Source organism: Microchirus variegatus (genome assembly GCF_963457635.1).
Source record: "Microchirus variegatus genome assembly, chromosome: 5".
Lineage (NCBI taxonomy): Eukaryota > Metazoa > Chordata > Actinopteri > Pleuronectiformes > Soleidae > Microchirus > Microchirus variegatus.
The window spans coordinates 28,483,853-28,506,848 of record NC_139806.1 but is presented as its reverse complement, the minus strand read 5'-3'; the positions used below and the strand labels follow the sequence as shown (position 1 = coordinate 28,506,848).

The following is a 22,996-nucleotide window of genomic DNA, read 5'->3' as shown; positions in this document are numbered from 1 at the left end:
TTCAAAACACCATCACTGACGCCGGATAATAAATACACCCAATAAAAAGTACTTGTCATCAAAATATATAAAAACATGACAATTCATGACAAATTTGAGTAGTGTTCTTTTATTTTAAACTGTGTCATGTCTAACAAAATGAAAGAAAAGCATCATGAGGGGACCATATAAAAATGCTCCAAAATGACTGGAAAATTAGGAATTTGGGAACAAAAAATGTAAAAAATAAAATAAAATAAATGAAGATGAAAACTTGGTTTTCATGAAAATCACATAAATGTTTTTGTTTTGAAAACCACCCAGCAATTGTTTTCTAGGGTTAAACAGATTTTTTTTTAATCAGCTTTGGCTACGATTAGCATTCGTGGGAACGCAGGACTTGGCAGAACATGGTAATGTCTTCACCACTCTCTTATTTCAACACACAACACACAAATGAGCTCTATATTTTGTTGAGAATTTCTTTAAACTATGACACATGCAGTGTTCCAATATCAAGTAGCTAACATGTGAGAGACTTTTATCCCTTTCCCACAAGTCAAAAAAACCCCACTGTAGTTAGCAGTTAACATTCACTCAAATGACTCTGCAATTTTGTGGGTTTTCATCAGTGGGAACACAAGACTTGGCAGAACACGGTAATTTCTTTCTTGTTTCTAGTTTATTCTTTTTAGCCTGTTTCATATTTGGCAGAGATGCTAAAACATCCAGAAATATTTCGACAACTAGCGTAGCTGTTACTAATGCTAACGCAAAAAACCTGACACAACTCATAGCTATACCTTGTTTTGAACTATGAAACAGTATATTGTACCGTTTAGTGGTTAAGATTTATAACTGCAAGATACTTTTATCCGTTTAAATAAGTTTAAACATACTTATTTAAATACTTTTGACCAGTGAGAATGTGTTTAAGCTAATCTTGAGGCCACTAGCATAGCTGTTGGCAATACTAACACAAAAACCTGACACAACTCATAGCTATACCTTGTTTTGAACTATGAAACAGTATATTGTACCGTTTAGTGGTTAAGATTTATAACTGCAAGATACTTTTATCCGTTTAAATAAGTTTAAACATACTTATTTAAATACTTTTGACCAGTGAGAATGTGTTTAAGCTAATCTTGAGGCCACTAGCATAGCTGTTGGCAATACTAACACAAAAACCTGACACAACTCATAGCTATACCTTGTTTTGAACTATGAAACAGTATATTGTACCATTTAGTGGTTAAGATTTATAACTGCAAGAGACTTTTATCCGTTTAAATAAGTTTAAACATACTTATTTAAATACTTTTGACCAGTGAGAATGTGTTTAAGCTAATCTTGAGGCCACTAGCATAGCTGTTGGCAATACTAACACAAAAACCTGACACAACTCATTGCTATACCTTGTTTTAAACTATGAAACAATATATTGTACCATCTAGTGGTTCATATTTATAAATGCAGAATCTTTAATGCCATTTATTTAAATATTTTGGCCCTGTGAGAATGTGTTTAATGTGACCACTAGCATAACTAATGTTTAGGGCCTTTTTCAATCCAAACTTAAAATGGAAAAAAGTAGTGCATTGGCAGTTTTATTCTTTTTATTCTTGTGTGCTTTTAATTGGTATTTTCATGTTTGGTTTATGTTTCATGAATTCGTTTTGACTCTGTGTGTTTTTAATGTGTGTAATGCTTTTATTTTGTAAAGCCCTTTGGTCACCTGAGGGTTGTTGTAAAGGGCTATAGAAATAGAAATAAAGTACATTATTTACATTACACACATTATAGCTAATGATCAAAACAAGAATATGTTATTTAGTTTACTCTTGGGTGTACTTTTCATCTGTTGGATGGTTTTACCCATTCATTTCCTACACTAGAAATTGAATATTCCACGTTAATATTCACAGAAAGTGGTGGTCAGATATATTATTCGTCAATAATATTTACTGTGGAGGCCGTCGTGAGGTCTTTACGGCAATAGAGTGAGAAGCACAATATTTACGCTTTAAGCTGTAAAGGCCGTCAAATTAGAGCAGACACTGGCAGAATATTGAAGCCACAGTGGACGGCTGCCATTTCACATTCATTATCAGTGATTTGAGCAGACGCCTGGTCTGCTGCTGTCATTATTAATAGCAAAGCAGATTTCTCCGTCTTGTACAATTTCCCCTCAAATGAACTTAATTCTGTGTTAAGTTTTATTTTTTCGTAGCTGTAATGAAGTAGTCCTTTTTTTTTTTGCTTTCGTTATTGATCCTCTGTGAGCAGCTGCAAAGTTTAACTTGAGTTTAAGTTCAAATCAATTTCTCTCTGGACGCTGGAGCTACAGTGAATAAAATATTTAGATGTATTAAAAAAATAAAGTTGGACCAGCAAATCTATTGCAGAGATAAAGATCCTGAAAGTAAGTGAGGAAGGATTAATTTACATAGGACTTAAAACAGAAAAGTGCTCAGTATATAAAACAGCTAGTTTTACATAGACATTTTAATTAAATTAAATGATTAAAACAAGAGTATATTATTTTAGAGCCACAGAAAGTCAAAGTATTTTACCCAGTTAAGTTATTTTCATATAAAATTTTGCTTTAACAACCAATTTATACCAGATGGAATTATCTTAATTGTTTGTAAATCCACAAGTGAAGCTTTCTTTATGAAAATACTATGATTTGCAGTGCTGCACAGCGTATTAAAACAAACAAATAATTAAAATACAACCATTTTACAAGGATCATATTAGAAACAGTGGAATAAATTGCATTATTATATTATCATTAATTGTGTTTTATACAAAAAGCCATACATTTTTAAAGGTCAAAATATGTTTAGATATAAAACAGGAACAGCCCATTTAAGAGATAATTATATTTACATAAAAATAATATACAATGACACAAATACTATTGCATATGTTTTAAGGCTAAGTATATAGAGCTCTTTTTAACATATCAATAAAACAATATTAATTGTCTTTGTAAATCATGTAACTCAATTTATAACATAAAAATGCACAGTTTGGTCAATTTTAACACCTGAAATATCCAAAATCAACAGGTAGAATGAGTTTCCAGGTGTAAACATTGTTCCCTGCTCAAGCACAAACGGTAAATTCCCATCAAGAAGCAGGATTTCACCTTGCAATTAAGATTATTATGCTCATGTGGTGTCTGCAGTAAACCCACAGACACTCACTGTGATCACGGGTCACGTGTGTGGAGGTTTTCATGGTGTGTCCAGGTGTCAGTGTGTATCAGCGTATAACTGCACTCTTATGAATTCACTGCTGTGACCAAACGTGGCCTCGGGGTCCTCGGCTCTCATGCATCATCACTCCGTCATCTTCATTCATCTCTGTTATTGATTCATCTGTGGAATTGCTTTTGCTGTGACGCCATCGTGAGGAGGAGGTTTTCCCGCGTTGACCTCTGACCTCGCACATAAATCACACGCTCTCATAAAAAGTGACTGACCCCGTTCTCTCTCTCTCTCTCTCTCTCTCTCTCTCTCTCTCTCTCTCTCTCTCTCTCTCTCTCACACTCAGGGTCAAAGCAAAGAAAGGGGTGAACCTGCTCCAGACTCAGTCCAAGAACGCTCAGTGGAAGGTGGACTGGGAGGTGCAGTCTGGCGCCAAACACTCCATTACCACCATCGAGGTCAACAAGAACAAGGCAGTCAAACAAGGGTGAGTCAACAGCCCGAGAAAGCCCGCCTCGAAGCAGCTGCTACACATGTTGATTTTAGCCTCGCTCGCTCAAAGACAACAGTATTTGTCTTTTTTTTAACAATAGACGAAAAGGTTTCCCTGTGTGTAACTGTCATAGGTCACTGTCTGATTCAAAAGAGGACAACATTCTCTGTCAATACCCCCACAGCCATGGATTAAAGTCATGTAAACTTGTTCATCCAACTGAAATTACCCCGGGAGCTGTGGATGAAATGCAAATTAAGCCAACTTCAGTCAAAAAATCTAATTAGTTTGAATAAAACCCAACTTTTAAAACTAATTTAAGCATCTTAATCTCAAAATGTCCACTGCAGCATAAACAAATCCAGTATTGTGTTAGTCTGACTTAAACCAAGTCATGTAAACATTTTAATCCAACTAAAATTACTCAAGGAGCTGTCAATGAAATGCAATTTAGGCCCACTATAGTATAAAATCTAATCCGTTTGACAAAACCCATCTTTTAAATCTCATTGAAACATCTTAATCTGACTGAAATTACCCTAGGAGCTGCGGATGAAATGCAAATTAAACCCAATTCAGTCAAAATAAGAATAAGTCTGACTAAAATCTGACTTTTTAAACTAATTTAAACATCTTAATCTCAAAATGTCCACTGCAGCATAAAATCCAATTATTGTGTAAACCAAGTCATGTAAACATGTAAATCCAACTGAAATTACTCCAGGATCTGTCAATGAAATGCAATTTAAGACCAGTATAGCAAAAAATCGAATGAGTTTGACTAATACCAGACTTTTAAAACTAATTCAAACATCTTAATTTGACTGCAATTGCTCAGGAGCTGAGGGTGAAATGTTCACCACAGCCTAAATGTGTTAATCCAACTGAAAGCTGTGGATGAAATGCAATTTAATCCCATTTCAGTCAAATAAATCAAATCAAACCCGACTTTTAAAACTAATTAAACATCTTAATCTGGCTAAAATGGCTCAGGTGCTGTGGATGATCCATGGTGTTGATCAAATGATTGTGTTAGTCTGACTAAAACCTTTTTGCTTTTAAAAGTCATGTCAACATGTTAATCTGACGGAAATGGTACAAAACCAAAAACCAAGTCGAACTAACGCACTCAAATAATGAACTTTGGAGTGGAGTTCTACGATTGTACATTCAAACTGTCCAAACTGCACTCTGCTCATGTTCCACAGTTCCTGCCCCTGAGATTTGACCCAGAAATAATAGAAGAAGCTGGTTCACAGAAGTAGAACTAGACTGAAAAACATGGTCCAATTCAGGAATAAGGAGACGTAATTTATGCCGTGTCAGCTGAAAGAATTAAAGATGCAGTGTGTCAAAACTTATCACAATTTAATGCTGAAGATTCCCGTCTTCATTTAGCATCAAAACTCAAAGGATGTGGAGTTTTTGGAAATTGCCCAAAATGTCCTGATATGAATGTAAAAGGCTAATTTTGTGGTCATGAACAACAACAAATTATATCTTCTGTTTCTGCCGATGGTCCTCAAGTCGCTTCTGCAGCTTTGTAGCGCAAAGTTTCAGTGTAATGACTGTTATCTTCGTATTCTCACTACATCTGCTGTTAATTCAGTCAATGTGTGGGGGATGAGAAGAGGCGGACGCATTTTTACTGCCGGGGCATCAACATAACTTTAAGATAATATCACGTCTAAGAGCACTGATGGCGCAAAGATATTTTAGTGTAGGAAACACTGAGTCGCCGTCCTGTAGTGTCTGATGGTATGTAGTCAGTAAATGCAACTTTATTGGAAAAACTAAGTGTTGCTGAGTGATTTTGAGTGTCTGAATTGTTTTCCAGAATTGTTAGTCATATCGAATCAAATCAAATTCTATTTGCAAAGCACCAAATTACAGCATATATTGTACTGTAAGTTAGACTCCTTATAATATTATATATAGAGAGAGAGAAGAGAAACCCAAGAGATCTGTCAATGAGCATACACTTGGTATCGACGTGCAGCATCTGCCTAGGCTGGTTGTGGTGAAAGAAGACATTTATTTGTTTTCCTTTAAGAAAATAACATGATATTGAGATGATATCACCATGTGGAGGCTCCACTGTGATCGTGTTGGTTAAAAATGTACTATTATAGAACTGCTGAAACACTGCAAAACAAATATGACAGAAGTGCTAGTAACAGTAGAAGTAGCAGAGTGTCTTTGGTGGAACCAGTCTTGGAATCCAAAGTTTGGACTTTGTGAGGTTGCACTGAGCTTCTAAGTTGGAAATTCCGAGTACTGATTACAAATGGAACGCACAACACAACACAACACAACAGCACTAGAGCCTCCCATTAACCTAAACAACAAATATTTGGACAAAACTAGTACATTTCATCTTAAAACAACAACAAACTTGACGCATATCTAAAGTAGTCTGCGACCATTTTGAAAACATACATTACATAATCATCCACATCCGCTGTGAACCCACGTGGGTGTGAACAGGAATCTTAAGTTCACACTCTGCCGTTTGCGAGAGTTCTGCTAACGAGGAACAGCCGAGAAAAGTAAGAGCAGGGATGTCTTTCATGAGGCTTGGAAACGGAAATTTTGATTCACGGCTGCCAATCAAGCTTTTTTAACCGTGATTGAAATAAGACTGGGGTTTTGCAACACGTCAGAGAGACGTCAGTATAGGCCACGGATTTGCATATTTCACACTTAGAATCTCTCAAGTGTCGATCACTTGCAGATTCAAGGCAACGAAAAGAAACGTCACCCAACCCCAACATGGACTTCAAAGATAGCTGTCACCATAGAAACACTGCAATTTTTTTACATTAATTACCACTTCTGTCATATTTGTTTCACATTAACTCAGGCATACACAAAGTTCTGTTCAACTTTTAACCATAGACATGTTACTACGCCGTTTGTTTGCGCAAAATACCACAGAGTGTTGTTATTGACCGGAATCGCGAACAGTTGCTAGCCCGAGATATACGTTTTCGTCAAACTTGAAGGTGACTTTACTCCCACTTCTGACCTTCAAAGTCCTAAATGGAACGCAGCATTAAAACTGAGCCAGTCACTGCAGACAACTCAAGAATTCAGGATGTCCATATGTACAACCTTTATTTACGTATAGAAATCATCGAGGTTTGACCCTTATTGACAATGATGTTGAGTTGAAGACACAAAAACAGGCGTAAAAGAAAGACCAAAACACACAAAGACATTAAAGAAGAAGTATGAAAACCAGTGCTTGGATGTCATGCTTGCGTGACTCCAGATTGTTAAAATTAGTCTATAAAGTAACGGTAAACTTTAAAAACAGAGGCACACATACCCAGTACACAAGTACTTAATAAACAGACGACTCCAGTTCCACTGTAGGCGCGCTAACGGCGCCAAACGAGCTAATGCAGGTAACGAGCTAACTGGTAAACGGTGCCTGGGCTCCTGTGTCGTACGTAAACATGACTACACGCTTTTTCGCTTTAACCTAGTGCCCAGCACTAATTAAAACCATCCGATAACAAAAATGTAAGATATCTGAATGACGAGAATCTAAAAATATGACTTCAAAACCAACAGTATACAGCTTTATACCAGTTGCAACAGAAGTGTTGTGAACTTTAAACAGGTTCGTGCACAATGACGCAGTGCACATCAGTCACATCTCCTTCACTGTGTTTTTATTTAAACGAGCATCAGCGCGAGCTCCAGTGGGAGAGAAGAGCTAAAAATGAACAGTCATGAATCACAATATGTGATGCGTTCAGTTCATTAAGAAGTGACGCACCGGGGGGTTTTTCGGCTGTGTATCCGACATTAGCAGCTGTCCGTCTAAATATCCGAGTCCCCCGTGGACGCGTTTATGTTCGAGGCAGAAATGTTTTGCATGTCTTTCGCAGTTCAAGTCAAGTCTCCAGTCACTGGTTCAAATGAACATTCTCTCATTCCATCTGCTCTGTCCTTCACTCTGCGCTGTTAAATCTGATGAATGTAAGCATTAAACTCTACATTATTAAAACTCTACTATTAACGTTAAAGTAGCAGTGGAACTGGAACTCCATCAAATGTCGGGGTTGTTTCTGAGTTGAAATCCGAAATTCGGGAATTTCGGTCCTGATTGGACAAACAGCCATGAACTGAGCAGGACAAAAAGAGCTGCTGGGTTACCTCCATTGGGGTGTCTTTTGTTGTGTTCATTGGCGTCGTTTGTTGTCTACCAAGTAAAGCTACTGTTCTGAGTCAAAAATGCAAACATGACCCAGGGCTTTACAATTCCAAAAACCCATACCATACTATACCAAACCGAACCGTACCATGATGGAAACACGACATGTGATATTAACCTGGAATATAACAAGAACAACAGTTTTGGCTGAGCTCTAAGACAAATGCAAACGTAGAATAATCAAAGAGAAAACATGTCTTTTAAGGATTTAAAAACAGGAAGTGTGTCGTGGCAGCGACTGACAGGGACAGGGACGACTTACAATGACTGATCTGCCGATCTGAGAGATCGTGAACGAGAGTACGAGAGATACTGAAATAATAGAATTCTGAAATCAATCTGATAACGACGCTGGAACGTTTTGTCTGAGCTGACTTCCTGTTTAACACAGACTGAACTGACACCTACTAAATCCTGTCCTTGAGTCCAATTCAAGTGTCTTTAAAGGTCGAGTCATGAGTCAGGTCTAAAGTCACTGTTTCTGCAACTTAAGTGTGGTGGCGTTATCTGAAAAAGGAAGTCCACCGTTCCTCTCCTGTTTACTTCACAGCAGCCTTTCTTACTAAATGTAGTGACCTGTAAGCTTTGTCACCCTGTCACCGTTTGGCAAATATCCAGTTAAAAACGGCGGGTCATGCTTCATTTTGTCAAAAAACCCAGTTACTTCTGTGTCCAAACAGCCAAACAATAGACACTCAAAGTTCTAAAGAGAGCAGAGATGCAGAAGAATTCCCAGTCTGATGCTTCGTTCCCATCAAACTGATTGAACAGAAAATCTGTTTGTATAAACAGCACTCGGGCCTCTCAGGACCGCCGTGTACAAAGAAATGAAAGTGGTTCACAGTGTGTGTATTTTTGGGTTGTCGTCAGAAATCGGCGTGAAGTCTCTGTTTTGTTTCCACAAAGATTCACACATTGAAAAAGTAAAAATACATGTCAACAAAAACCAAATCCTCCCAATAACTTTGTGATTTATTCTCTGTCATGTCACTTTTTCCTTATTTTGTTGACATATTATCCAACTTTGCTGGAAAAATACTTTTTTACTTTTAATTATTGCTATTATGCCCCTATGACGGTTTGTTGTTCAGCCCACTTGTCCTTCAGTTACATCACTGTGTTACGTGGTTTAAATCTCTAATTTATTCTAAAATATGAAGTCACAATGATAAATAAGGCTTCATTGACCCAAATGACAACAATATGAAATTTAAAATATATTATGTTATTTTTTGCGTTCAATTCTGTAAATTTTTACTGAAGATATTCAAAAATAATTGTTGCGGTCAGTCATGACCCACAGATGGGTCGAAGAAGTTTATTGGGGGGTCAGTAAACCGATTAGCAGAATGTTGCGCATCTTTTAGTTGAAATTAGTTATTTTGTATACATTTAAAATAACAGCTAAGAATGGCTGTAAATTAGTTGCAACATTACAGGCAAATGTGAATGATAGTTTGCCATCTTTAAAAACTGGGTCCACATTTAGAATGTTCTGGAAACACTAACATACAGTATATATTTAAATGTTGCTAGGGTTAACCCGCATAACCGTTTTTAATCATTTTGACAGGAATAACAACAATTAATTTCATATTTATTCAAATCTTAGGGTTATTGCTAGTGGGATTTCACCTAATAACAACATAAATACTCAGTTTACCAATTCTTCTTGCAAATATTTAAATGTGAAATCATTCAAAGATGTTCTTCAAAATCAAGCTGACAAATAAAGATGTGATTCCAGAGCATTTAGGGAATATCTCACTTATATTTCCCGTAGCTACGTTTTTGACAATACTCTTTGCCTTTTTGAAGAAAATGGATCCAAACCCACTGTACTTCCCAAAATAAACCCCACATGAATTCTCACATCCGTAATTGCCCAGTTAAATGGGGTAATAGGGCGAAATAAATCTGAAATCTCAATTGTTTTCATTCACATGAGCTCAGACGAAGCAGCAAACAAACAAACAAACACACAAACCAAACTCCCAATTCACAAACATGCGCTCAGCAGCATCTTCCTGTTGTTTGAACATCTGCTTTTGTTTACACCAAATTACCTGAGACTGCAGGAAATGAGGTGACTGTGTTTTCCCATCAGGCCTTGCTGCTGATCTCTTCATCACTCTCCTCTCGTTATTATTCCTCACTTATCTCATGTTTCCTTCTCTTTATCAGATCTGGGTTCTGTCAGTTGCGTGGGATTATTCCCCCCCCCCCCCACATATTATTTTTCTTTCCCACGAAAAATCCTCCCGTCTGCATCGGCCGCGTTTTCTGATAACGCCGCGCGCTCTGATGCATTATTGATTGCGGTCAACAGGTTTCAAATGAGTAATGGTGCTCAGAAAATGCTGTTGCATTACCGATGTCACAATCCCGTGCGGCGGAACGAGTGGATCATTTAATAACGCTCTCCTTCTTTTCTTCTCCTTCTTTTTTCCCCCTGAATAATTCAGCGATAAACAGGAGATAAAACAAGAAAAAGACCCCAGTGTCGCTATCGACTCATATAACAAGGACAAACACAGACTGACAGATACTTTATTTTCAAAGCTGCTCCATCACGGAAAAGTAATATAAAGTGCAATAAATGTTCTCCAGGGTCTGTTTACATAAATCCTTCAAACACATGCAAGAGAATATATTTCATTCTATACAATATACCTTTTTATTATGTACTCCAGACTCAGGCAGTATGTAAAATACTTATTTTTGGATGTGTTTGTTGCCAGTTGAGGTAGTTTCCTTTGTTTTCGTCAGATTATTTAAGGAATTGTTAAATAATTATGTTAATTTTAAGTTTTAGTGATCACTGAACACTGCCTTTAGTTCTCGTACTTGGTTGGAAAGGAAAAGGTGAAATGAAACACACTGTACATTTAAAAGCCAATAGTTTATTAAGTTGACGATGAATAATTAAGGCTCAATTTCTTACCAATTTCCATGAAAATTAGCCAAGTGGCTACTTTAGCCTCTCTCTTATCGCAGCGCTCACACAGTTCATTAGGCTAAATCACAGTATGCAAATATTGCCACACAGGGGCTAGCTAATTAAGCTCGCATTCCTGCAATCAAACAGATCGAACACCACCCAAACAAAGTTCTGCTACTGTTTTTGCCAAACTCAGTGCAACCAAACACGGCGTACACCGTGCCACGGCTAGTGTAGCGACATTAGCATCTCTTGCTACAAAGTCGGCCATGATAGACACTGCTCTGCTAATTTCTGCTAACTTCTGGGAACCTCGTTCCGCACCAGGAAATGACTACCGCTAGTGTTTATGCTAAAGGGCCTAGAGTGGTTAGTCCTCCTCCAACCACCAGGTCCAAATTCAATCTCATAGTCCACTAGTGTCCGCTAGTCGACATGCTAATTCTGGCAGTTTAAAAAAGTGGACCTATGTAGGCAGTATATTTATATTTAAACTGCAGGGGGGCAAATATTGGCCTGAAGACATGTTTAGCCTAGCTTAGAATAATGATTAGCATTGAATATGGTGCTGTAATGAAAATACTCGGATACGCTAAACGTTCAATAAGCTAATAGTGAACTTCTATGCATTTTTAGACCTTAAACTCCCACACAGTTCTTCTTCCAGTGTTGAATTACTCACATTAAAGCAAAGACTTCTTGACTTCCAAGTAAAATTAAGTGTTTTGTTTCAAATTAAATGTTTTCGAAGTTTTGAGCCTGGAAAAAAAGCGGTCCAAATGCTTCAAGACGTCCCTCTTCTTCAACTTTGTTTCACCGTCTCTCTTCCTCTGTTATAGCTCTCGTTGCAGTGCTTTGATCAGATGAACTCTTCCTATTAATCAGTTCAAACACAACTCTGATCAAAGAATAAAATCCCTCCCGAGTTCCTGAAAAAGGCCCAGAGCTACAGCTTTTAAAATATACACTTTGTGCTCCACAGATTGTACATTAATGGAGACAAGGAATGACGTTCTTCAGCCATGTTTACTTCCTTCCTTCGCTCCTCTGCGATGAAATCATACATTTAGGTTTTCACTGCCCACAACTCTTTTGAAAATGTGTTTTTTTTTCTCCTGCATTAGTTTCTCTCTAAAGGGGTAGTTCAACGACACAAGAACACAAACATGCTAGCTCATAAGAAAATAGCTTATAAATTCTACACCTGTGTAAGTATTTAAAAATATTTCATCATATATTATACTAATACATTACTAGTTATAATATTATATTATAATTTTGCGTAATTGTTTGTCATTAAACAGGCTTTTCCAACAAGTTTCTATCACTTTGTATGCTTCTCACTCCATGCACCAAACTCCATACAGAAAACCATCATATCACAGCAATGCAAGGGTCGATGAGTCACTGCTGCCTCCATCGTGAAGTCCAAATGTGTTATTCAGTGACTTCTGTGTTTGAATTACTTTCTCTGGATTTACCAAAGCGACACAAACACAGCAAATGAGTCAGCAGTGGACCAGCGGCTCCTGTGCACCCACAAGCTAAAAACGTTGATTTTCTCCGTGGACTTTGGTTTGGGAGAGTGAGTCGCTAACAAACCTCCATTTCAAGTCAAAAATAGGATGTCTAATGGTTTCATAAAGTGGACAAGACCCTCTTAAGATATCCTAGCCTTTCATTTGGTAAGCTTTTTTGTTAAGTAGCTAAAGGAGCAAATTCCTTGAAGAGTAATTGCACAGCTTTATTTTAATGAACTGGACTCAAGTGACATTTAATAGGTAACACATAATACATAATTAAATATTTTTTGATGAAATGTCAACTTCTAATCTGCTCTAATCCCATCCAGATGCCCACAGGAAACACACAGAGACACATTGTCCCTTCATTCTCGTTATTTCAGCCGTACCATAAAGTCATATCATGATCCTCCAATGGCAGGACACTGATGTAAAGGCTGCATTGAAATCCTTTGCAGTCACAATGTACATAAAGGCAATGTAAAGAGATAAAATAAAACCCTTAAGCGGATGGAGATAAATCAGGATTCCGGGGGCGTCTGTCGACACCCAGTGATGTGATATTTCCGTAAATTTGTTCTTTTGATTAAAATGTCAAAAAAAATTGTTGAATGGCAATCGCGACTGTGGCTCACTGCGTGAAACGAGGAGGCAAAATGTCATTTTTTGGTCCTCACTGTTTTTATAATTTACTCCTTACATATATACATGTAAAACAAATTGGTTCATTGTGACCATAATTTTTCCTCTTCCCTCCTGTGCAGCGGACGCCGTATCGAGCTGACACTCCAGCGGGGGCCGTATTGATGTCAGCTTGAGTGTGTCGCAGGCAGACGGGGGGGTTGTTTGTTTTCAGTGAGTGATGTCGAGACAAATGGGCTGAGATCTCATCACTCTGTTCCTCCAGAGGAACCTTTTGTGGGTGAAGGAATTGCGGCGTGCGGAGAGTTTGATCCAGCTTTCATTAAAAGCCTCTCGGACTAAAATGGTGGGGGACGGCTCTGTGCTTCTGTGAAGGACAGGCGGCGAGTGCTTCACTCTCCGAGCTCGGGTGCGTTTGATTCTCGTCACGTGTGGAGAGAGATTTAATTTGCCCCTTCGCCGCCAGTGAGACGGCTTCTCATTGAGCGTGTACCTGAGGATTACAAGCCCCAAAAAGCACAATTTTCATATCGAAAAATAAGGTGTTTATTGCATACATATATATCACTGGGTGAAACTGAGATGCGTGCCTTTGGCGAGAGCGTGGTCAAAAATGTCTGAACGATCAGGTTACTGAAGTCATCGATCGGTCGGAGGCAAATCTGCAGCAGCCACCGCAATTACGCTTGTTTTAAAAGTGAGAGGCTGAATGAAACTTGCAATCTCCTTTCACTTTACACACACTCTGCGCTGCTGCAAGCCTTGAAGGGCAGAAAAAGAACCCGGCGTCGGTCACAGAGAGATTAAAGAGCAGTGATTGTTTATTGACAAGACCTGCTCACTGTTTTCATTCAGAGACAAATCACTGATTAATTCATGACTCTCGATAACTCCATCACAGCAAGCAGCCGCGCCATTAGAGAACTGTCACTCTGCGTCACTTTTTAAAAAAACAACAGCCCCTGGCATCAATGGTTAAATATATGTTGTTGTAATAAACACATCCATTGTCACATCAGCTTCTTTTTGTTTATTTCAGTAATGTAGCAGTGAATTATTCAGGGAGATGTTTGACGTGAGGCTGCCTCTGTTTCATCACGACATCGAAACGGCCGTGTTTTTTTACACAGTGTAGAAAGAAACATGTTAAAAAGAGACTGTGAGAAGTGTAAGAAGAAGTGTAGAGAAAATGTAGTTGTTAATTTATTTTTCTTATATTTATTGCTATTTAAGAAAAATGACATCTGTCAATCCTTTATTGATCGTTGTCCAGCCTCTAGTTTAATTTCACTGAATCCTTCAAAACACATTTGGAAATTCATGTCTGTCCTCCAGCCTCTGAATTCACTTTATTATTACAGTTTACATACAAGGTTTCTTCGTCCAATAACTTCCCGCAGGCTGTACACTAAAAGGCGCAACGCTGCCCTCCACAGGTCGAAGTTCCCAATCGCATTGTGAAGTCCGTAATCATAGTTTCAAAAGTTCATTAACACAGATTGAAGTGCTTGTGTATTCTCATCCTCGTTGTTTCCTACAACATGGTTCTTCACCACATTTCAAAGTCTTCGTCTACTAATAATTTCCAGCAGTTCAAAGTTCCTTAATCAAAGTTCCTTCAACACAGATCAAAGTTCCTTCAACACAACTCAAGGTTCCTTAAACAAAGTTCCTTCAACACAACTCAAAGTTCCTTAATCAACGGTCCTTCAACACAGTTCAAAGTTCCTCCAATGTAGTTCGGTTCCTCGCCAGAGTTCAAAGTTCCATCAATACAGTTCCAAGTTCCAAAGATTTAAAAATGCAGCCATTTCCAAACATAAGAATTCCACAACCTAAAATAAAGTCTGTAAAAGTTCTTGCGACCTACTTAAGTATAAATATGGAAATAGACATTGATAAAAGACAGCACCCACTTAAGAACAATATGTATACCACTTTCAATGTCATATTAATTTTCTGTCCTCCAGAAGAATGTCATTCCATTCTCCTTGTGGCTCAACTTTGGTCTCCACCACCTCCCGGGGGAAATTTCTGGCTCATTAGTTCCTAAATGGGGCAATTAGCACAATGTGGGTCTTGATTATATTTAATCAAGGAAAGCATAGACCAAAATCACTTATAATAATGGCTGGTCAACATGATTATATTAATCAAAACCACTCGTATGATAATTTGTCTCCTTACAGCTCTTACGTTGATGATAGAATCGGAGTGTGATGGGGAGTATACAGGGAGATGAAATAAATGTAAAAACAAAAGAAAGAATTGAAGTCAGTGTTGCACTTGTGAGTCTTGACGCTGTAAACGGTAAACTGTGACCTTTAAGATCCGACAGCGTGTTAACCGCCTTGTATCTGTCAGGAAGCCTGACATCCACCAATCAGACTGATGGCAGCTGCGTACAGACCACAGTCGACTGAATGAACGGTTTGTTTTTTAAGCTAGCTAGCTACCACTCAGCATGTTTAGCTAGCTTGAGCTAGTCAAATAAGTCACCATAGAAGTTAGCATGTTGCGCTAATGCCATTTTCAGTTAGCTACCAACTGGCCTTACCCTTTCTAGACATTGTTCGCCAGCTGCTTGGTAGAGTTCTGGGGATTAAGCAAATGGACCATTATTATGCTAGCATTAGCTTACAGTTTGTGCTAATGGTGCGTAAATTGGATTAGAAGTTAGAAGAAAAAGGATTCACGGGATAAAACAAAGCATCAGCTTATGTTTCACCAAACATAAGCGAAGGTAAACTCACTTCATATTAAGTAAAACAGATGAGTGTATTTTGTAAAAACACTGTATACGTGATATTGAGCCTCAGCCTTGAGATCTACTGTAGAGTCTGGTTTTTCCTTTGAAAATTGGGTCTAAATAAACTACTTATTATTAATTACACCAGAATAAAGTGTCAGCTATTAGCAGATAAATTATTTGGCAGAAAAACACACCTTCAGATGTGCAAAAAGTAGGAAATACACTGCATAACAAGTGTCTACTCTGCTTCAAGCATTTGGCAAATTTATTTTTCTCTCACCTCAAGGGAAATTTAAGGAAAACTATAAAAATAACTGCACAGCAGAATGTTGACAGCCCGCTAAATGGCACGTTTAATAATTTAAAAACCCATGCCGTCAACGAGATCATTACCAGAAATGAATGTGTCACTGGAATTCCTCACTGTGCTTCTGAAGTGTTTTAATGTTGACGCTAATTTTTCGCCCTGCAGGGACGTGCTGGGCAACGTGGAGGTGATGCAGCTGGATTTCGAGATGGAGAACTTCACCAGCCTCTCGGTGACGAGGAGGATCAACTGGAACATCGACTACAAGGGCCAGAGCCCGAGCCCTGACTCTGAGAAGGTGGTGACCGAGTTGACAGTCGTGCAGCGGGACATTCAGGCCATCATCCCTTTGGCCATGGTGAGTTTAATAGATTTATTATCTAAAAAACATATGGGAGCGATGTAGAATGTGCTCAAACACCAAAAAAAATTGCTTTAAAACAAGACGTTCTCTGTTGATATCTTGTTTCCAAGGTCCTTTTTCTTCTTTACATTTTTCAGAATGTAAGATAATCCGTCTCGCGGAGCTGTCAAAAAGAATAATGACATATTAGACTGAAGAATCCAACGGTGTGTTTGATCTCATATGAGTATTCTTCACTTGAAATATGACACTGTCCTTTGTCTGGCTAAGAAGTAGTGGATGTATCCACAAAAGAAAGTTACACCTGGTTTTCTCCTTTAGAAACTTGAAACTCCCTCTTGACGCTGACAGTGAAGCGGGAGAGCTGAGAAATGTCTGGCAGACAAGGTCAATGTGCGATTGTCTTTTATAGATGGAGTATTTTTTATTTTTTATGTACGTACACCATCTGTTAATTACAGAATTATTATACTGGAGGGCGAAACTCAAACAAGACAGGTTTGGGGCTTGTTTTAAAGCTGTCATTCTCAGAGCAAACAACAAATAAAAAGTGAATTCATCAAAGTTGATCGCCGTGCGAGTCACGTCCAGCCTCGCTCTCCCTCGCAGCTTTGTCTCTGTGAATGCCGTGTTCTCACATGAAAGTCGTTTACGAGAGTCACGCAACCTTTAAAGCAGGCGTGGGCAACATATTTGTGGTGTTTTTAATGAATAGTTCCATATTAAACATGGAGCGTCAAGCGATCTGCAGAAGAACTTTTACTAATCAGAGGGCATGCAAACATCGTAAATGTGTGTAAATGCAACTATTTCAGCATCGAAAGCAACTGCCTGCAAGTATAAAGAGAATTTGGTCAATATTTGAGATGATAGAAATTCAAAAATCACTTAAAATCAGTCACTTTATTAATTTGGTGCTTCGTTTTATCCCGTTAATCCATTTTTCAAACACTTCTAACCCAATTTACACACCATTAACACACATTGTAAGCTAATGCTAGCATAATAATGGTCAGTTAGCTTGGTCCTCAAAAGCTTCGCAAGCAGCTGGCGAACAATGTCAGGTTAAAGCCAGTTGGTAGCGAGCTGAAAATGTTTTATGTTCAAGCTAGCTAAACATGCTACTTGATAGATAGATAGATAGATAGATAGATAGATAGATAGATAGATAGATAGATAGATAGATAGATAGATAGATAGATAGATAGATAGATAGATAGATAGATAGATAGATAGATAGATTAAAACTGTAGCTTTTTATATATAAAGCTACAGCTTCTAGCTTCTGTTCATTCTAGCTAAACATGCTACGTGATAGATAGGTAGGTCAGTAGGTAGAGATAGATAGATAGATAGATAGATAGATAGATAGATAGATAGATAGATAGATAGATAGATAGATAGATAGATAGATAGATAGATAGATAGATAGATAGATAGATAGATACATAGATACATAGATAGATAGATAGATAGATAGATAGATAGATAGATAGATTAAAACAGTAGCTTTATATATCTGTACTAAAGAGACAGGGAAGTAACAGAGACAGATATATTGACTTCACAAATAAATTAAATCATCACTTCTGTCTCTTTTCCTGTCTCTCGCTCTCTCTCTTGCAGTGATTTGCTGATTATTAAGAAAGTCAACCAATCCCAGAACACTTAAGTGTCTATTACTCATTTAATCCGGGCTCCTCTCCTTGCCTCGTGAAAGGTGGCAATTAGTGAGGGTAGTAAACAGATTATGGGAACAAGGGGAAATTAATCAAGCAAAGAGGCACAGAGTACCTTCCGGCTACACCTCGCCTTCTTACTGCGTCTCTTGTGGTCATGCTTTGCTCATTTGTAACCCAGAGATTTTTAAACAAGAAATAAGCAGAAAATAAGTCCAACTCCACTATATATCTGTTCATTAAAATTTACTGTGCATGGTAAATAATGTAATAGACTGGATGCAGGTGGCGTGTAGGAGTAGATGTTTGGCTGTTGCAGAATGAGAAAGGGTTTGACTGAGGCAGCACTATATCATAAAATACATACGTACATGCTCATAAAACTGAGAGGAACCCACATATATCTCCGGGTAAGAGGTCGCTGCTCTCTCAGAATAAAAAGTCTTGGTTATCTGTGATATATATTTGCATAATTACTACTGTTCTGCACCTGAAGCTCTATTAAATATAGCGGAGCTGCAGTTATGACTCTGTGTACTGCACATCTGTTGTAGCATAAGGTTCATTTTATATGTCTGGCTCCCCTTGACATTTGGGATCAGCATGCGTTTGTACCCAGATGTGTTTAGCTGCATTGCAAAATGAGATTCTTCTGCCCACGTTAAATTTACATCCTGGAGCAAGTTGTAGCACAAAAAAAAAACAACCGTTGTTGCTTTTTTTAGTTTAGTTTAGTGGCCGTCTGCCACCTCTGCACCCAACGTTGCTGTGTGGGTTTTATTGCTTCTTTGGCTGCAGTGGCAAAGCTGTCGTCAGCAGATTTGTGGGGGGGAAATAGTGGATTTTTGAAGTCTCATCCCAAGGTTTGTTAACGCACATGTAGTAACCATATTTCATGACAATCCAAGGTAATCCCTCAATCTCTGATGCCCATTAGCTTTTTAGCGTAAGCTGTTTTTCCCGAACCAGGAATATCAACATTTTCATGAAAGTAGAGCTTCCCAAACAATACAAGTCTGAGGATCTCACCTCATCTCTAAGGGCCATCTTTCTTTACCCATGATCATGTTCTTTCGAGTCATGACCCATCATTCATGACCATAGCTGAGGGTAGGAAAAAGGGCGCCTCGTAGATGGAGAGCTTTGGCCCAATTTGGCCCAAATCAACTTGATTAATGTATGCTCATAAAATGTGAATCACAAAGTTGGACATCAGACCTATTTAAATACTTGGTGGATGGACACACATTGAAATATTTTGGAATACACGCCTGAGGCACTTTAGATTATGTGGGAGTGTTTCTGCGAAGAAGAACAGCCAATCTGATGCCTTTCTCGCTGAACTCCACTGTGATTGCTCAATTTCTTCTGACATGAGCCAGATTTCTTCAAAGCTCGGAACAGAGTTGAGAGGAATCTAGTTCTTTCTCTCAGATCACTCAATTATGAATTATTAATAATATCCAGAATATCCCGGCTACCCCAACCTTTATGCCTACAAAGAAAAGGATTGGCCGTCTCTTTCGCAGACAGTGAATTTGAAGGACATCAGAAAAGGACTTGGCTTTAATTGTGCTTGAACAATTCAGAAAGATTTTATAATCGTGGGAATCCAGTCAGAGTTCACTTCAAAACCAAGTTTGAAAGCATCTTGGATCGTTTGCTTTCGTCTAGACGGCAAGAAGAATCTGCTTCTGTGTACTTTAAGGGTTATTTTTGATATTGAGTGCAACTGAAAACTGAACAATTCAGTGTGGATGAAGCCTTAATCGCTGTTGTTGTTGTTTTTAGAAACTTAGTCAATATTTAAACTCTCTGAATGCCATTTGACTGCGGCAAGAATTAGCTATTGATTATGATTTATAACGGTAATAAACGGCGTGATGGCTCTTAAGTGTTTTGTTTTGCGATGTTGAAGCAGGTGATACTTCACTGCCTCCTTTCACACGACGTGAACACAGCACCGAGGAATGAAAGGGATGTTTTCACACTCAACATACGCCGCTACAGAGTGATTTGTAGTTAAACACGACCGCAGTGTATTCACAAAAAACCCCGACCCGCTGTGTCTCCAAGGCTGCTCACAAACAAAGTCTGGGCCTCGCACATCGAGCAGCTGAAGCATTCAAAAAAACTGGATAAAATCGGGCCAGTGAATGAAGTCCTTGAGGTGCAAAAGAAAAAGTAACACATCCTCCGACTTACTGTCGTTTTCAGTGTAGTGGGAGCTGTAACTGGACCAGCACTTTTCAGCTGGTGACATGAACTCGCTGACAGCTTGCTCAGCACTTCCAGAAACTGCTCTTATGAACGGGAGTGAGTCGCTTGTGTCTCCATAATACAAAACATGATGCCTTTAGTGTTCAAGTGCAGCAGAAATGTCAGTGCAGAACTGCACAACTGTAGTAACGCTTGGACTTGAAAGCCCTAGAGCGCTTCTCTGTTTAGAAACTATCAGTGCTATCAGTGATGACTGAAAAACAAAAAAACAGATTTTAGCCTGTGTTTGTGTTACGTTCTAATCCAATCACTCTCTGCACCAAAGCCCATTGAGAAAATCAGCGATTTTACATCACAGCACACATTAGTTGAAGTTGAAATTAATTCTTAAGGGATTTTAGTGTTTGAAATCCTTCATTTGGATTCACCTGCATGACACAAACTGACCACACGAGGCAGCAGCGGACCAGCAGCCCCTGTGTTCCTGCAGGCTAAAAACGCTGATTTTCACAATGGGCTTTGGTGTGGGACAGTAAGGGACAGAAACCTCAGTTTCTAGTGACAAGATAAAATGACAAAAACATATTCTTAGTGTAGCATACACTTAAGCAGGGGTAGATTTTATTGAACGAGACATTGTGTTATCTAACTGAAATCAGTTTTTCATCCAAAAAAAGCCAAGAACTTCCAGCTCCATTAGCTGAGGCATTTGTTTATATCAAACGTATGCAGTATAGATTTTTATTTAGTACTTTGTTTGGTCAGGTTTCCATGGCCCTTAATAAAATTGCCATCAAGTTTGTGTTACATTTATACTGGACTGAATACACATTTGTTTTAGCATCAGATTCAAGTAACTGTTCTGCTGCTTCAGTAATTAAAGAGAAAGGATCGCCGTGCACAGACATGACAGATTTTTGTGCCAGGCTGAATTCAGGTATAAGCATAATTAGTGCTCCCAGAGCAGTGCACATTTAATTGTGAAGTGTCTCTTGCAGTGTAATACTTACCAGATGCCAAAACAGCAAGGAGAGCTTTGGGATGATGACTTTCAATTAGGATTTCACCCCAGAGCCCAGTCAATTACCCTCAGAGGTCTGCTGTGCTTTGCTTCCTGTAAATTGGCTTTGTTCTGTCAAATTAAAAAAAAAAGAAAAGAAAGCAAATAATATTACAAGTGAATCAAAAAAAAAAAAAAAGCTGTTGTTCTTACAACCTGAGCGTTGGAGCATAAACTGAGATGAGGGAGAAGTGGCTGAACCGCTGCGTTTGTATATTAAATACTTAGTTCCAGGCAGATTCTGTGTGGAAAATCAAACAAAAACATCTTGGTTATGCAATCGATTTTAATTCCGCTGGTTCACTGATGATTCACACAGTAACAATCAGCCTGGTTTCATAGAAACAAGGCTGCAGTTGCGCCTTTAATGCTAAATTTGTGCTTTATTTACAGAGGGAAGGAGTTTGAATGTGACATTTAGACAAATTTTGGGCCACTTTTTTACTAACTTCTCACCCCATGAACACGCATACGAAATATCACAGCGCTTATGAGTATAAAAATGAATAATACAATTTCAGACTCATTGTTAACAACAATCACCTTTTTTACATTAACTCTTGTTGAACTGTAAACCGCTGAAAAACATGTACATAATCCAACCATTGTGGTTTATTTTGAGTTGTTGTGAAGGGATAATGAAACGCCATGTCGTCAAAGTATTAAAGGTTTACACTGTATTTGCATTAAAGCAATAAAAACGTTATTCTAATATACCCAATTTGACTAAAGTGCTAAAAAGGACTTAACAATAGTTTTATGGATTTTACAAGGAACAAATAGTTCTCAAGTATTTGAGTCTCTAATGAGCAAGACGTCTGCCAAGGATTAGGTCGTCATTGCCTGTGGCCATGTTTGTTTTTTATAGGTTTTGACATCTTTATGAGAACATGAATCAAGTGTAATTCAACCCTGCGACATGTAATGAGGGAAATTATCTTAAACTACACAGGAAAAAAAAAAACAGTTGGAATTGTTGACGCATGAATTCATCAATTTTATTCATACTATAGTTAATAAGTTAGATCAAATTGTGACCATATACCTTTGTAACCTTATATATTTGTGACCCGGCAAAAGTAGCACCAGGTCAGCCCAGCTCAAACAGAGTAAACAAAGACATTTTTTTATTGTTCACCGTTGAATGAAGTTAGACAAGGAAAAACGCATCAGAATTAAATTGTGGCTGTACGTCGTAACAAAGACAGAGGCTTCTGGTCATGGCGACGCCGGTCTCACTTCTGCTTCGTTAGCGTTAGCTTAAAAGTTAGCAGACTTCATCGTCGTTCTCCTGAGTTTATGTGCAACAAGTATGGATTATTTAGCGGCCGAAAGAGAGTAGGACATGAGAATAAGTGGACACCTTGAGGCAAACAGACACAGGACTTACTTCAGAGATAATATACTTACTTCAGATTAATAAACTTCTATCTTCTTATGGGATGAGTTATCGTTAACGTTGTTAATCTATGTAACGTTAGTGTTCATTCAAAGTCACACACAGGCATTAAAACATGTTTTTTCATCCTAGACGCTAGCATGTGCGTTTCAGAAGATTATGTGGCTACATTGTTATTAACTAACTAGCTACCT

At 38.2% G+C, this 22,996-nt stretch overlaps 1 protein-coding gene across 1 annotated transcript in view; it reads left to right on the top strand.

Moving 5' to 3' along the window:
- tmem132e (transmembrane protein 132E) overlaps positions 1-22,996 on the top strand; it is a gene marked incomplete at both ends in the record, with an annotated part of 141,865 nt that overhangs the window by 66,950 nt on the left and 51,919 nt on the right. The window contains 2 exons of the mRNA XM_083890275.1: positions 3,544-3,684; positions 16,246-16,438. Of these exons, the coding sequence (XP_083746401.1) occupies positions 3,544-3,684; positions 16,246-16,438 (334 nt within the window). The remainder of the gene's footprint in view (positions 1-3,543; positions 3,685-16,245; positions 16,439-22,996) is intronic.